Source organism: Salmo salar, chromosome ssa19 (genome assembly GCF_905237065.1).
Source record: "Salmo salar chromosome ssa19, Ssal_v3.1, whole genome shotgun sequence".
NCBI classification, from domain to species: domain Eukaryota; kingdom Metazoa; phylum Chordata; class Actinopteri; order Salmoniformes; family Salmonidae; genus Salmo; species Salmo salar.
This window is the reverse complement of record NC_059460.1, coordinates 58,776,643-58,794,633: the sequence shown is the minus strand read 5'-3', so window position 1 is coordinate 58,794,633 and position 17,991 is coordinate 58,776,643. Positions and strand designations below refer to the sequence as shown.

The 17,991-nt window shown below is 43.1% G+C and overlaps 1 protein-coding gene across 4 annotated transcripts in view; it reads right to left on the bottom strand.

Annotated features, from left to right (window-relative positions):
* Window positions 1–17,991, bottom strand: part of LOC106579185 (myosin phosphatase Rho interacting protein) — a 121,030-nt gene that overhangs the window by 62,168 nt on the left and 40,871 nt on the right. For all 4 annotated transcript variants that reach the window (XM_014158850.2, XM_045702552.1, XM_045702553.1 and 1 more), the window contains exon 4: window positions 1,566–1,717. In XM_014158850.2, the coding sequence (XP_014014325.2) occupies window positions 1,566–1,717 (152 nt within the window). The remainder of the gene's footprint in view (window positions 1–1,565; window positions 1,718–17,991) is intronic.

Below are 17,991 nucleotides of genomic sequence, written 5' to 3'. Positions count from 1 at the left end.
TTTTTAGCATGTTACCGCAAATTAGCCGACAGATCAAGATTGAGAAAATTGTTGAGGATGTCATTGAGTGTGCCAAGATTGAAATTGTAAAATGTTTACGATTTGATTTTGGATTATTATTTTTTTTTTACAGCTGTTGTAAATACAGTATATAATCTGCCTGAGTGGTAGTTAGAGATTGAAAGGGAGTTTTCGTGCTGTCCCCATTCTGTATGTGTCAGGGCTAATCCCCCTCTATGGAAGACCGGGTAGCGGGGTGGGGGGAAAACCAGAGGCTTATCCAGACCATGAGAAAAACAGAGATCCTCTTAATCTGGGTGTTTGTCATTGCCCCCCCCCCCCCCCAAACCAACCATCAGATGGCAATAACACTGCCCAGGCCAATATGTTTCCAGGATGGCATAGAGCCAGGTACAGGGGGAGGGAGGGGTCACTGCGAAGTGTGTCGAGAGGTGGGTCGTGAAGGACTTTGCAGGGGAGGGCAGTAAGGTTAGTGTATTATAGGGGGGGGTGTTGACGGAGAAAGAGGCATGGGGAGGACTAGGGTGGTTTGTTAACAGTGAGGAGAGTGTGTTAGTTGGTACGGGGACATAAAATGGTAGCTCCTGTGTTCAGGAGGAAGGGAGATGCTAGCAGAGCGGTGCTATCACGTTTGTGGATGGACAGAAGGTATTATGACTTTTATTTAACTAGGAAAGTATTGAGGGTTAAGGGTGGGTGAGAGGGCTTAATAAAAGAGTGAGGGAGTGAGTGAATGCGGTAGTGAGTGAATTGAGGGAGATGGGAGGCAGTGAAGGAGGCAGGGGGCAGTGAAAGAATGTGCACTGTCATTGCAGTGCGAATTAGGGAGAGAGCACCGACTGCACTGCCTGATAGAGACAGCAGGGGGCAGAGCTGTTCAGACAGCAATGGAACAGCACCCACAAGGCTGTGCAACAACACTTTCTCTAGCCATCTTTTCCTTTCCCTCTGACTGGCTTCCTCCCCACAGGTCCAATGACCTCTAGGACAGAACTTCAGTATTTCAAATCATTGGACGCCATGACTTCCTCTCTTATTCTTCCCTTTATAGGTGAAAGCAATATGATGGATGACTGCTTGTGGCTCAGGTTGATGTTTATTGTCACGAGTCTTGTCCTGGAGGCAGAACTAAGCGATTTCCTCTTAGATAAGCCAGCTGCAAAGTTAAAATTGCTTATTGTAAAAATTCATGAAAACTTTTTCGTCTTCATTTAAGGTTAGGATTAGGCATTAGGGTTAGCAGTGTGGTTAAGGTTATGTTTAAAATCCGACTGTGGCTGTGCCAGCTAGATAATGCTCTGCAGAGCTGCCTCCAGAACAAGATTCATGATGAAAAATGCTAACCTGTGTTTGTGCATCCACTTGTCAAGACATCCACTGAGAACAGTACGAACGTAAATGGGAGAAGGAGAGGCCGCCACAACAAACTAAGTAGGTAGAGAGGTTGTTGTTGTGTGATGTTGCCATCTCCCTACTACATGAACTTTTCCAATAAGAAGAATTTAGCTTTCTTACATTGTGCCCTAGCCAGATGAATATCTTACCCGTTGATAATCTCGCGGCACTCGGCCCGGATGAAGTGCTCTCTGTCGGGCGTGAGAACGCACAAGGAGTTCTTCTGGCCCGTCCTGGACTCCCCGTCGATGACATCAGAGCACTGGTTCATGTTGATGGTGCCCTGGGGCAGCGTGCTGGGCTAGAGAGCACAGAGAGGGAGACAGGGCAGGGTCAGATAGTGCTAGTGACCCACTACTGCTCTGTTACCCCCCCCTCCTAAAATCTTTTGAACTTTGTGATGCACCAAAATAAACAGTTTCTAGTCACAGCCCAATTTAAAACCGTAGGCCTTTAACCCACCATTTGAGTATCACTGAGTGAGTATAGTTAGTATTTCAAACATGAACACACACACACACACACACACACACACCCCAACGCAGATGTAAACACTCCATACAGACATAACCCGACACACACCTGAGTAACCAAACTCGCATACAAACTCAAAACATCTCCAGCAAGTTGTTTTGTTTGATGCCATTGATCTCCAGAATTTCCCCGCACAGTTCTGATCTCTGTTCTGCCCTCTTGTAAACATCGCAGGGCCACAGGATCACACAGGGAGAGTGAGAGCGTTTAATTTAATCCACTCAACGACAGCTAGCTGTGCTGTATAAACAGCTATGCATGGGTACATGGCTCCTCCATCCTTTAATCTGCACAAACAACGGGACCACTGAACTAGTCGAGCAACACAACTGGTAAGTGCATGCTCACCCAAACAGTCCATCTTCTATGCAGTTAAACACAAATGCACTATGGGTTTGTGTGTGTGGTTATGGCTCGTTGACAGTGAATAGAGGAGCGCCGACACGACCATAAACGTATAAGGAGCTCCATCTGTAAATATCTTTCACAAAGTCACTTGGTATAAACACACAGGTTACAGAGCGATGCATCGTCGTCATGCGACTCTTCCCAATCACGCACACATCAAAACAAAAAACACTGCGGACGCAAACGCTACCTCAAGCATTTTTGGAGAATTTGGCATTTTTGGTCAGTCTGATCTACTCCGGTGGAGAGCCCAGGATGAACTCAGGTACACAGCGGGATTTAAAGGGCGTGACTGACGAGTGCTACGTGTGTACAACCAAGGAGAACACAGGCATCAACGTGGACAGCCCCAAACTCCAAGCCCTTCTCTACTCAAAACAAACAGGCAGAATTACAGGCACCCAAAAAGCCACTTAGGTCCTAAGCATCAGTGCAGAAGAGCCACAGATGACGATTTACAACCACCATCGATCCTGAATCACGTCGAGAGATAAAGTGGGAGGCCAAATTAAAACGCTATCGGGGTCAAGTCAGCTAGTGATGGAATAAGCGACAGAAGCCAAGATGGGCGGGATAACCATGCCCCGTCAATCATTGAGCAATTTAGCACTAGAGGCTCTTTGATGTGGTGAAGAAAGTCAATGACTGACAGTTTATGGTTATCCCGCCCAAAAAGCGGTGGAGAGGCCCAGTTTGCCCTATCCCTCCTGTTACGGTCCCTCTCAACTCATAGAGAACTGTACTAGAAGGCCATGTGTGTCCCAGCTGACTGACTGACTGATGGACACCTGAGTTTTCTCCACAGAAGAGTTGGCCTAAACTTGCAGAGACCTAGAATTAGCCATTATGATAATCCTATCTTTCTCTGTGCGTCTCGCCTGTGCCTCTGGCCCTATAAAACCCTGTCATGTGTGGAAGGGCTCTTAAGTCTAGGGTGAGGGGCCAGCGCAACAGCCGGATCTGACAGGCAGGCGGACAGACAGCTGGGAGAGAGGGCCTGTTCCTGCTTCAGAGAGAGACGGCGTCAGCTTGACCTGAGAGTCCTGTCACTCTCAGACATTAGAGAAAAGGGGGAGGGGACTGAAAGAGGAGAAGAGAAACATGGGCTGTTTACAGTATGTCATAGGATACACTGTCGAATCAATCTTTTACAAGGTGCTTCTGTGTACAGTTTCAGCTCCAGCGACATAGTAAGAGAAGGAAAGAGAGAGGAAGCGAGAGGAGACAGAATGCCATTGGAGGTAAGGCCATCTGTCCATGTAAACAAACGTGTGTGTGTGTGTGTGTGTCCTTGGGAGAAGTCAGGAGAGTATAGGCCAAAACAACAATATTATAAATTCTGTGGACAGTTTTCCAAGCCGCTTAAGATCTCAGCTTTAAACTCAGAGTACGAAATTCTCTAGAGACATATATATATATATATTTTTATGTAACAAGAATCCACAACATTGAGTTTGTGATGAAAAATCCCTTTCATAATACTATTACAGCACAGTGGGAGATTTGGAGGACTATTGGAGGCACGGCGTCGACACCGAGCAGTCAAGCACGGGACTCCTCTCACATGTGCAGTCTCCTAGCCCTGTAAGCTGAGTGCTGTACAGTCTGGCCTTTCCACGGACAAGCGCCCTACCCAGCCTCCAGCCCCAACACGTCCCCCAGTCGAGTCCTGGACCCCTCTCCTGGGCCGTCACTCTCCACAATGAGCCCTTTGTGGAGTAGCACTAGCATAAACACAATGTAGGATTGTCAACAAGCACCACCACAGCCGCCCCACTTACCTCCTAACGAGGAAGTGACCAAGATTTGACCAAGACACAAAGAGACCAAAAACAACCCTGCTTTTATAAGTTAAATAAAGGTTAAATTAAAAAAATACATTCCTTTACTTTTAGGTTGTGTGTGTTGTTGTGAATCGTTAGATACTACTGCACTGTTGGAGCTAGGAACACAAGCATTTCACTACACCCACAATAACATCTGCTAAACATGTGTATGTGGCAAATAACATTTGATTTGATAAACCGGGTAAACAGTTTCCTGTCTCTCAAGATGTTCAGACAATGGTGTGATCAGTGGCTCCACTTCAGGCGCGACAAGTGCACACAAAGAGTTGTTTTGTGTGTGCGATTTCATTTAGGCCCTAGGCAGAATTACTTTGCACAGTAGCTACGCTAAATTAAGAGTGGGTGCAGGTGTGGTCTTGTTATACTCTGTGCCAGCAGCGTCTGTTTCTTGCCCATCTCTATGCACGGCTAATGTCTACTTGGATAATCCCAACAGTGCTGCCATGCGAACTCTCTCGGAGTTAGACAACAACAGGCTAATCCAGGGTCTCAGTCTCTTCTCTGGCCTGAGAACAGTGATCTGCCACGCTAAACACACACTTTAAAAAAAAAATCTCTCTCTCTCTCTCTCTCTCTCTCTCACACACACACACACACAGTCTGCCTCTCCTCTGTAGCCTCCCTCTGTCTCATCGTCCCTCTATTCCCCCGTTCTGTCTCGCCCTCTTTGTAATCAATCTCAAGATGTTGTCCTGAGTAAGAACTGAACAGTGGTCAATTAGTGGACGGATCATTCTCTGATTATGGGACACCCAACACAAATAGAGGCCATGGCCTGTAGTCTCTACCCTAAGACCCGGGAGAGTAAAGCCAAACAGACTTATTCTTCCCCAATTGGCATTTTGGAAGAGAGGATGCGTTTACTTTGGCAGCTCGCTGTGTGCTTTACATTTTTTGGGGTTGGAGGCTAATTGTGTTCTGTCGATGCTAGAGTCTGTTTAGCCTGGTTTAACCAGACTGAAAGTTGCGGTCAAGTCAAACAACGTTGAAATGTAGCAAAGTCCATTTGGATTCCAGGTAGGAGATGGTCTACTTCTGAAAACAGAAATTAGAGTCGGGGGAAACTCACTCAATTAGAAGAACATGGGAGGGATTGACACTGTATGTTGCATGTCATAGTGTTATTGATTGCTTTGGTCCGTTACAAGAGCACTAACATTAACGCTGTTGTTCACACGTAGGATAAATGGAAGAGGGGTTTCAGTTTCAACATCTGAATTGGCAACAATAACATGGGCATGTCATTTCCCCCGATGGTCATTTCCAATTGGATTACAGTAGTTGCTGATTTGAACGGATTTCAAGTATTCTTTTGGTTACACTATAGATTACTACGATGTATATTGTTTGATTATTCAGCAAGTATTTTGTTGAACAGCTTCCACATTCAACTCCTGCATGGATTTCAGATTTAGCCTTCTAACATATCATATTCTTTCTTTGTGCTAACTTTCATTGCGAATAAAATCAAAACCCTCCCAAAATACTTCCCCTCCATTCACACTCATTTTGAAGTTGATCATAAGAGATGAGTTAAAGCAAATGGGTGTGCTGAAAACCTGGCACTACTAGAGAAGTCCTGACTGACTCACGAACACGGACTTGTATCGGGTCCACTTGGGGTTCTACTCCTTTCGGGTTTGTAACTGATAATGCCAATTACGCAATCAATTGTTCCTTGGAGACTTAAAACAACAAGGGTAAACACACTCGGTAGACATGGTTGAGCAAGCCAACACCAGCAGCTACTGGGTGCCAAAGAGATGGAGTCATATACTTCTTCATTCCAGAAGAATATGAACACCCAAACATGAAGGAAACAGACCAGGTGACGCAGAGTTGACAGATTGATATATCATCAACCCCCAGAGATTACCATCACAATATCTCACTGTCCTGTAGTTTCCACGTCCTATAATTTCCCTCCTCCCAAACGGCAAACCAATACACCAACATACTTCCTTTCTATATATAAATCAACTTCATTTCCTGACCTTGATGCTAACCCTAAACCCACCCTTAATATTAAGCCCAGCCAGACAGAAGCCTTCGTAAATCATGCTATGCCATATGGTGGATATCAGGCTGTGCTGTCAGGGCAAGTATACCCATCCAGACGTTTGCTCACCTCGCCCTACTGGAATGTGTTCAGGAGGTTCAACTGAACTTTATGATTACAGTATAGGACTAAATGGTGCATTCAAGACACCTGGGAACTCGGGGAAAAATGAGGTCAAATCATGACGTCAGTGATCTTCAGGTCGGAAAGTCGAGAGCTCTAGAAATTATGCCCGAGTTTCCGACTTGGAGTTCAGAATTGGATGACTCTTCAAAAACGATTTGTCCCAGTCGGAGCTAGAGAAATAGAAAAGTAAAACAAATACACAATGAGTAACGATAACTTACCTATATAATTCCTAAAACCAGGTCTCAAGCATGGATTACACTTGAGGCCCATGCGATTTCCACAGAGTTGTGTATGGCTGCCTTTTCCTGTTACGCTCCTTGCCTATGGAATAGCCTGCAGACTAAACTTCAGGCTCTTGTCCCCCTTGCCCATTTTAAACATTTATTGGAGGATTTTTATTTTTGTATTGCTTGCAGGTAATGCAAGTTATTGTGTTGTTAGGGGAATAACCTGTGTTTAAATGTAATAATCTGCTGCTGTATTCTTTTGCTGCATTTTTTGGGGTGTTATCTGTGATCGTTGTTTGTCTTGTGTAGTTTCTTAATCACTGTACCTAAACTATGTGTAAACATGTATTTGCAGGGCCCAGCTGTAAAAGAAACCTTGGTCTCAGTCTGTGTTCCTTGTTGAAATAAAAGGTTTATAAATAATAATAATAATAATAATAATAATAATATACACTGGGTACCAGTAACAAGTCGATGTGCAGGGGTACGATATAATTGAGGTAGTTATATACATATAACTAGGAATAAGTGACAGATAAAACAGTAGCATCAGCGTATGTGACGAGTCAAAAAAGTTAGTGTAAAAAGGGTCAATGCAGATAGCTATATAGTTAACCAAATAGCTACCCGGAATAACTACTTGGCAGTCTTATGGCTTGGGGGGCGGGGGGTAGAAGCTCTTCCAGGTCCTTTTGGTTCCAGACTTGGTGCATCAGTACTGCTTGCAGTGCGGTAGCAGAGAGAACAGTATATGACTTGCGTGGCTGGAGTCTTTGACAATTTTTAGGGCCTTCTGACACCACCTGGTATAGAGGTCCTGGATGGCAGGGAGCTTGGCCCCTGTTATGTACTGGGCTGTACTCACTACTCTCTGCAGCGCCTTGCGGTCGGATGCTAAGGAGTTGCCATACCAAGCAGTGATGCAGCCAGTCAATATGATCTCAATGGTGCAGCTGTAGAACTTTTTGAGGATCTGGGGCCCATGCTAAAACTTTTCCACATCCAAAGGCGTTGTCGTGCCCTCTTCACAACTATGTTGGTGTGTGCGGACCATGATAGATCCTTAGAGATGTGGACACTGAGGAACTTTAAGCTCTCGACCCGCTTCAGTGATCAGGCCTACCACCATCGTGTCGCCGGCAAGGTTAATGATGGTGTTGGAGTCGTGCCCGGCCACGCATCCGTGGATGAACAGGGAGTACGGGGGGGGGAAACTAAGCACTCACTCCAGAGGGGACCCCGTGTTGAGGGTCAGCGTTGCCTACCCTTACCACCTGGGGGTCGTTGTGTCAGGAAGTCCAGTTGCAGAGGGAGGTGTTCAGTCCCAGGGTCCTAAGCTTATTGATGAGCTTGGAGGGCACTATGGTTGATTTTACTAGGATCTCTATTATTCCTCATTTGGACTAACCTTCCGAGATTCCTTGAACATTAAAATACAATTTATAATACAATCACATTTTCACATATAACACAAAAACAGGCATAACACACTGACATACTGTAGATTAGTTATTTCAGATGACCATGATAAGCAGTTGCCTAGCTCTACTCCTAGTAGTTTTGTTTCTGACACTTGCTCAATTCGTACTCTCCCCATGCTTAAATCGCATCTCATGTTGTGTTGACCTTTTCCTGGCGGAACAAACCAACATAACCTTGATTTTTTTTTATAACATTCAAAACAAATTTGTTCGGGCAAACCCACTCCTTGATATTTCCCAGATCTACTTGTAGAGCTTGCTGTACCTGTTGAACAGATTAATCTTGCTGTATAAATTGTAGTATCGTCTACAAAAATAGTAGTGTGTGTTTCAGATAAGGCAAGGAAGGTTGTCAGTACATAAAAGGAAAAAAAGACGTCGCCCACGGTAGCTGCCCTGCGGTATTCCACAGTCTAAGGCACGAGGGGAAGAAAACGACCCATTGACAAAGTACCAGTCAAAAGTTTGGACACTAACTCATTCAAGGGTTTTTCTTTATTTTACCATTTTCCACATTGTAGAATTATAGTGAAGATATCATAACCATGAAATAACATATGGAATCATGTAGTAACCAAAAGTGTTAAACAAATCAAAAATATATTGTATATTCTTCAAAGTAGCCACCCTTTGCCTTGACAGCTTTGCATACTCTTGGCATTCTCTCAAACCAGCTACATGAGGAATGGTTTTCCAACAGTCTCGAAGGAGTTCCCACATATGCTGAGAACTTGTTGGCTGCTGTTCCTTCACTCTGCGGTCCAACTTATCCCAAACCATCTCAATTGGGTTGAGGTCAGGTGATTGTGGAGGCATGGTCATCTGATACAGCACTCCATCACTCTCCTTCTTGGTCAAATAGCCCTTACACAGCCTGGAGGTGTGTTGGGACATTGTTCTGTTGAAAAACAAATGATAGTCCCAGGAAGCGCACACCAGATGGGATGGCATATCGCTGCAGAATGCTGTGGTATCCATGCTGGTTAAGTGTGCCTTGAATTCTAAATAAATCACAACAGTGTCACCAGCAAAGCACCCCCACACCATCACACCTCCGCCTCCATGCTTTATGGTGGGAACCACACATGCGGAGATCATCCGTTCACCTACTATGTGTCTCACAAAGACAAGCAGTTGAAACCACAAATCTGAAATTTGGACTCATCAGACCAAAGGACAGATTTCCACCGGTCTTATATCCATTACTCGTGTTTCTTGGCCCAAGCAAGTCTTCACAATATTAGTCCTTTAGTAGTGGTTTCTTTGCAGCAATTCAACCATGAAGACCTGTTTTACGCAGTCTCCTCTGAACAGTTGATGTTGAGATGTGTCGGTTACTTGAAATCTGTGAAGCATTTATTTGGGCTGCAATCTGAGGTGTAGTTAACTCTAATGAACTTATCCTCTGTGGCAGAGGTAACTCTGGGTCCTCATGAGAGCCAGTTTCATCATAGCGCTTGATGAAACTTTCAAAGTTCTTGACATTTTCCGGATTGACTGACCTTCATGTCTAAAAGTAATGGACTGTCGTTTCTCTTTGCTTATTTGAGATGTTCTTGCCATAATATGGACTTGGTCTTTTACCAAATAGGGCTTTCTTCTGTATACCACCCCTACCTTGTCACAACACAACTGATTGGCTCAAATGCATTAAGAAATTCCACAAATTAACTTTTAACAAGGCACACCTGTTAATTGAAATGCATTCCAGGTGACTTCCTCATGAAGCTGGGTGAGAAAATGCCAAGAGTGTGCAAAGCCATCAAAGGCAAAGGGTGGCTACTTTGAAGAATCTCAAATACAGTTGAATTGGAAGTTTACATACACTTATGTTGGAGTCATTAAAACTCGTTTTTCAACCACTCCACAAATTTCTTATTAACAAACTATAGTTTGGCAAGTCAGTTAGGACATCTACTTTGTGCGTGACAAGTAATTTTTCCAAAAATTGTTTACAGAGATTATTTCACTTATAATTCACTGCATCACAATTCCAGTGGGTCAGAAGTTTACATACACGAAGTTTACTGTGCCTTTAAACAGCTTGGGAAATTCCAGAAAATGATGTCATGGCTTTAGAAGCTTCTGGTAGGCTAAATGACAAAATCTGAGTCAATTTGAGGTTTACCTGTGGATGTATTTCAAGGCATACCTTCAAACTCAGTGCTTCTTTCCTTGACATCATGGGAAAATCAAAAGAAATCAGCCAAGACCTCAGAAAAAAAATTGTAGACCTCCACAAGTCTGGTTCATCCTTGGGAGCAATTTCCAAATGCCTGAAGGTACCACGTTCATCTGTACAAACAATAGTACGCAAGTATAAACACCATGGGACCACGCAGCCATCACACCTCTCAGGAAGGAGATGTATTCTGTCTCCTAGAGATGAACATACAGGGGTGGCAGCATCATGTTGTGGGGGTGCTTTGCTGCAGGAGGGACTGATGCGCTTCACAAAATAGATGGCATCATGAAGGAAAAATATGTGGATATATTGAAGCAACATCAAGACATCAGTCAGGAAGTTAAAGCTTGGTCGCAAATGGGTCTTCCAAATGGACAATGACCCAAAGCATACTTTCAAAGTTGTTGAAAAATAAAGTGGTGATTCTAACTGACCTAAGACAGGGAATTTTTATTAGGATTAAATGTCAGGAATTGTGAAAAACTGAGTTTAAATGTATTTGGCTAAGGTGTATGTAAACTTACGACTTCAACTGTACACATTTAATTGGTCACTGGAAAAGGGGCGATTTCCAAATGTATGAAAGTAGGCTACGCTGTGTCCAAACCAAAAAGATAGCAAAGAACCCGTTACTCCTGCCAATAGTTGACCAAACAGTCTACCCCCTTCACTCTAAGACATTGGAGCGTATTGTGAGGAAACAAATATGGGAGTACATGGGGAAAAAAATGATCTGATCACAGCCAATCAGCAGCATGCTTATCGCAAAAACCATTCCACTGCATTGGTTGACATGACTGACCAGTGGCTCAGTGCTATGGATAATGGCAAGTTTGTGGGTGTACTATTTTCAGATTTCAGTGGAGCATTTGATTTAGTGGATCATGAAATAATTTTAACAAAATTACTGCATTATGGGTTTAAGGAGGCAGCATTGAATTTGGTACAGTGGTATCTAACTAACAGGAATCATTCCACCAACAGTACCAGTCAAAAGTTTGGACACGCCTACTCATTCAAGGGTTTTTCTTTATTTTTACTATTTTCTACATTGTAGAAGAATAGTGAAGACATCAAAACTATGAAATAACATATGGAATCATGTAGTAACCAAAAAAAAGTGTTCAACTGTATATGTTGATTTGTTTAAGTCGGAAGTTTACATACACCTTGGCCAAAAACATTTAAACTCAGTTTTTCACAATTCCTGACATTTAATCCTAGTAAAAATTCCCTGTTTTAGGTCAGTTAAGATCACCACTTTATTTTAAGAATGCGAAATGTCAGAATAATAGTAGAGGAATGATTTATTTCAGCTTTTATTTCTTTCATCACATTCCCAGTGGGTCAGAAGTTTACATACACTCAATTAGTATTTGGTAGCATTGCCTTTAAATTGTTAAACTTGGGTCAAACGTGTCGGGTAGCCTTCCACAAGCTTCCCACAATAAGTTGGGTGAATTTTAGCCCATTCCTCCTGACAGAGCTGGTGTAACTGAGTCAGGTTTGTAGGCCTCCTTGCTCGCACACGCTTTTTCAGTTCTGCCCACAAAATGTTCTATAGGATTGAGGTCAGGGCTTTGTGATGGCCACTCCAATACCTTGACTTTGTTGTCCTTAAGCCATTTTGCCACAACTTTGAAAGTATGCTTGGAGTCATTGTCCATTTGGAAGATCCATTTGCAACCAAGCTTTAACTTCCTGACTGATGTCTTGAGATGTTGCTTCAATATATCCACATAATTTTTCTACCTCATGATGCCATCTATTTTGTGAAGTGCACCAGTCCCTCCTGCAGCAAAGCACCCCTTCAACATGATGCTGCCACCCCAATGCTTCACGGTTGGGACGGTGTTCTTCGGCTTGCAAACCTCCCCCTTTTTCCTCCAAACATAACGATGGTCATTATGGCCCATCAGTTCTATTTGTGTTTCATCAGACCAGAGGACATTTCTCCAAAAAGTACGATCTTTGTCCCCATGTGCAGTTGCAAACCGTAGTCAGACTTTTTTTATGGCGGTTTTGGAGCAGTGGCCTCTTCCTTGCTGAGCGGCCTTTCAGGTTATGTCAATATAGGACTCGTTTTACTGTGGCTATAGATACTTTTGTACCTGTTTCCTCCAGCATCTTCACAAGGTCCTTTGCTGTTGTTCTGGGATTGATTTGCACTTTTCGCACCAAAGTACGTTAATCTCTAGGAGACAGAACACGTCTCCTTCCTGAGCGGTATGACGGCTGCGTGGTCCCACGGTGTTTATACTTGCGTACTATTGTTTGTACAGATGAACGTGGTACCTTCAGGTGTTTGGAAATTGCTCCCATGGATGAACCAGACTTGTGGAGGTCTACAATGGTCTTGGCTGATTTCTTTTGATTTTCCCATGTCAGGCAAAGAGGCACTGAGTTTGATTGTAGGCCTTGAAATACATCAACAGGTAACCCTCCAATTGACTCAAATTGACTCACAGTCAACTTAGTGTATGTAAACTTCTGACCCACTGGAATTGTGATATAGTGAATTATAAGTGAAATAATCTGTCTGTAAACAATTGTTGGAAAAATTACTTGTGTCATGCACAAAGTAGATGTCCTAACCGACTTGCCAAAACTATAGTTTGTTAATAAGACATTTGTGGAGTGGTTGAAAAATGAGTTTTAATGACTCCAACCTAAGTGTATGTAAACTTCCGACTTCAACTGTATTTTAGTGGAGCAGCATGGCAAAGTAAAATTTTTTCCATAAGATCCTAACCCGTAGATTTACCATTGGGGAATGACTTTAATAGGTTTAACAACCGCTCTACTGACACCAGTGGTAGACTAAAAGAGCACATTTTTTGCTCATAATATGATAATCAATCCACTGGACAATAGCTTGCTTGGAAGAATGGGTGTTTACATTATCTCTCAATAAATTAGGTCTTTGTAAAAACAAATCTGCAAAATGATTGTCAATGTCAGCTGGTTTTGTTATTGTTCTGCAGTCAACCTCCACACTAGATGGGCATGATGAGATAGATGTAAGCACTTAACTGTATTCCATACCTTTTTACAATCAATAAAAGCTTTTTTGTAAAATAGTGATTTTCTTCCGATTTAATTTAACTGCATAATTCCATAGTGTTCTATAATTCTGTTCATCAATTTCTAGTTTAGATTTGGCTGCGAAGACCTTTTCCCTACTTCTTCGAGAAAACGCCTCACCCAGTTCAGCATCAATCCATGGAGGACGTGCCCCAACTGTTTCTTACTGGGGCATGATGGTCCATTACCCCAGTCAGCAATTCAATTCATTCTGTAGTGTGATTTAAATCATTGTCTAGTTAAATCAGTAGTTCTTTGGAAATTTGGTGTTAATGGTTATGGTCACAATATTATGGTCTGTCCAGCCTACTGGCATTGATCTGGCCTTTGAGAATTGCGAATGGTGCATTACAGAAAATCAGATCAATGCACGTGTCCGAACGGTGATCCAACTTGGTTGATGATCTAGTAGTGTCACTAAGCATTTGTTTCAAACCACAGCTCTCAGCATCTCAAATTTAGTTATATTTGAATTATCCTGATCCTTCCAATTTATAGTAAAATCACCCAAAATAAATCTTGTTTACAATGTGTGGCTTTGTCAAACCCAGTGCATAAGTCAACCAGATAAAACACCGTAGAGCTAGGAGCTCTGTAAACACATCCTACAAATATGGGTGCCTGATAAGGCAGATGTACTTGAGCCCATAATGTATGTCAAGTAGAAGCAGAACATTCATCCCTCTTGAAAGTATATGATTCGGAATGTACAAAAGCTACACCACCATTCCTATTCCTGTCCCTTCTAAGTAGGCTATATCCATGCATGTTCATTTGTCTATCATTAATGGATGCATCCAAGTGGAGTTTCAGTTAAATCTAAAATATGAATATTATTTGTTAAAAACCTAAATGTATTTTATTAGAAAAGCTACATACATTAACCTGGGCTATATGCAGCCCTTTCCTTGTCAAGTGAAGCCCAACAGAGTATGTATGTATTTGTTACAGTTGAAGTCCTCATGATACATTGCAAAACACAAGCTCAGATTGGTGTTGAACGCTGAGAAAACTCTCACTCAACATCAACAAAACAAAGGAGATGATCGTGGACTTCAGGAAACAGCAGAGGGATCACCCCCCTATCCACATCGACGGAACAGTAGTGAAGGTGGAAAGTTCCTCGGCATACACATCACGGACAAACTGAAATGGGTCCACCCACACGCCTCTTCAACCTCAGGAGGCTGAATAAATTTGTCTTGTCACCTAAAACCCACAAACTTTTACAGATGCACAATTGAAAGCATCCTGTCGGGCTGCATCACTGCCTGGTACGGCAACTGCACCGCCCACAATCGCAAGGCTCTTCAGAGGGTGGTGCAGTCTGCACAACGCATCACCGGGGGCAAACTACCTGCCCTCCAGGACACCTAAAGCACCCGATGTCACGAAGGCCAAAAAGATCATCAAGGACAACAGCCACCCAAGCCACTGCCTGTTTACCCCGCTACCATCCAGAAGGCAAGGTCAGTACAGGTTGTTCTCAAAGGTGGGACCGAGACTGAAAAACAGCTTCTGTCAAGGCCATCAGACTGTTAAAACGGCCATCACTAACACAGAGAGGCTTGCTGCCTACATACAAACTTGAAATCATTGGCCACTTTAATAAATGGTTTGCTAGTCACTTCAATAATGCCACTTTAATAATGTAATAATAATAATAACGGGCGGCAGGTAACCTAGTGGTTAGAGCGTTGGGCCAGTAACCGAAAGGTTCCTAGATCGAATCCCCGAGCAGACAAGGTAAAAATCTGTCCCTGAACAAGAAAGCTAACCCACCGTTCCTAGGCTGTCATTGTAAATAAGAATTTGTTCTTAACTGACTTGCCTAGTTAAATAAAGGTTAAATAAAATAAAAAAATGTTACATATCTTGTATTGCTCATTTCATATGTATATACTGTATTTTTTTTATCTACTGCATATTGCCTATGTCGCTCTGTCATTGCTAATCCATATATTTATATGTACACTACAGTTCAAAAGTTTGGGGTCACTTAGAAATGTACTGTTTTTGAAAGAAAAGCTAATTTTTGGGCCATTAAAATAACATACAATTTATCAGAAATTCAGTATAGACATTGTTAATGTTATAAATCACTATTGTAGCTGGAAACGGCTGATTTTTATGGAATATCTACATAGGTGTAGAGGCCCATTATCATCAACCATCACTCCTGTGTTCCAATGGCACGTTGTGTTAGCTAGATCTTCAGTTCCTTGGCAATTTCTCACATGGAATAGCCTTCATTTCTCAGAACAAGAATAGACTGATGAGTTTCAGCAGAAAGTTATTTGTTTCTGGACATTTTGAGCCTGTAATAGAACCCACAAATGCTGATGCTCCAGATACTCAACTAGTCTAAAGGCTAGTTCTATTGCTTCTTTAATCAGGACAACGGTTTTCAGCTGTGCTAACGTAATTGCAAAAAGGTTTTCTAATGGTCAATTAGCCTTTTAAAATGATCAACTTGGATTAGCTAACACAACGTGCCATTGGAACACAGGAGTGATGGTTGCTGATAATTGGCCTCTGTAGATATTCCATAAAAAAGAAAAAAAGAAATTTCCAGCTACAATTGCCATTTACAACATTAACAATGTCTACACTGTATTTCTGATCAATTTGATGTTATTTTAATGGACAAAAATTCAGCTTTTCTTTCAAAAACAAGGTCATTTCTAAGTGACCCCAAACCTTTGAACGGTAGTGTATATATTCTTATTCCATTCCTTTACTTAGACGTGTGAATTAGGTAGTTGTGGAATTGTTAGATATTGCTGCACTGTCAGAACTAGAAGCACAAGCATTTCACCACACTCACAATAACATCTGCTAACCATGTGCATGTGACCAATAAAATTTGATTTGATTAGAACAGCATTCTCACATAGGTGTTCCTCTTGTCCAGGTGGGAAAAGGCAGTGTGGAGTGAAATAGAGATTGCGTCATCTGTGGATCTGCTGGGGCGGAATGCGAATTGGATTGGGTCCAGGGTGTCTGGGAAGATGTTGTTGATGTGAGCCATGACCAGCCTTTCAACGCATTTCATGGCTACAGCTGTGAGTGCTAATGGGTGATACTCATTTAGACATGTTACCTTGGCGTTCTTGGGCACAGGGACCATGGTGGTCTGCTTGAAACGTAGGTATTACAGACTTGGTCAGGGAGAAGCTGAAAATGTCAGTAAAGACACTTTACAAATGGTTAGCGCATGCTCAGAGTACGCGTCCTGGTAATCCATCTGGACCTGCGGCCTTGTGAACGTTAACCTGTTTAAAAAAGGTCTTGCTCACATCAGCTACAGTTGTCCGAAACAGCTACGGCTCTCATGCATGGTTCAGTGTTGCTTGCCTTGAAGGGAGCATAGAAGGCATTTAGCTCATCTGGTAGGCTTGCGTCACTGGGCAGCTTGCAGCTGTATTTCCCGTTGTAATCAGTGATAGTTTGCAAGCCCTGCCACATCCGTATGCATCAGTGCCGGTGTAGTAGGATTCGATCATAGTCCTGTATTGATGCTTTGCCTGTTTGATGGTTCGTCAGAGGACATAGCGGAATTTCTTGTGTGTCCAGAATAGTGTCCCGCTCCTTGAAAGTGGTAGCTCTAGCTTTTATCACAGTGCAGATGTTGCCTGTAATCCATAGTTTCTGGTTGGGATATGTACAGTGCATTCAGAAAGTATTCACTTTTTTCACTTTGTTACGTTACAGCCTTATTCTAAAATGGATCAAATTGATTGATCTACACACAACACCCCATAATGACAAAACAAAAACTGTTTAAATTTTAGCAAATTTATCCAAAATTAAATACTGAAATATTACATCTACATAACTATTCAGACCCTTAACGATTACAGCCTAGTCTTCTTGGGTATGACGCGACAAGCTTGGCACACCTGTATTTGGAGAGTTTCTCAAATTCTTCTCTGCAGATCCTCTCAAGCTCGGTCAGGTTGGATGGGGAGCGTCACTACACAGCTATTTTCAGGTTTCTCCAGGATATGTTTGATCGGGTTCAAGTCCGGGCTCTGGCTGGGCCACTCAAGGACATTCAGAGACTTGTCCCGAAGCCACTCCTGCGTTGTCTTGGCTGTGTGCTTAGGGTTGTTGTCCTGTTGGAAGGTGAGTCTTCGCCCCAGTCCCAGGTCCTGAGCACTCTGGAGCAGGTTTTCATCAAGTATCTCTGTACTTTGCTTCGTACATCTTTCCCTCGATTCTGACTAGTCTTCCAGTCCCTGCCGTTGAAAAACATCCTGACAGCATGATGCTGCCACCACGCTTCCCCTTAGGGATGGTGCCAGGTTTCTTCCAGAGATGACACTTGGCATTCAGGCCAAAGAGTTCAATCTTGGTTTCCTCAGATGGCCTCCCGAGTGGCGCAGTGGTCTAAAGGCATTGCTTTGCAGTGCTAGCTGTGCCACTAGAGATTCTGGGTTCTGTCGCAGCCGGAGGCTGTGGGAGACCCATGGGGTGGTGCACAATTGGCCCAGCGTCGTCCGGGTTAGGGGAGGGTTTGGCCGGCAGGGCTGTCCTTGTCCCATCGCGCACTAGCGATTCCTGTGGCGTGGCGGGACGGGTGCAGTGCACGCTGACCGGGTCGCCAGGTGCATGGTAT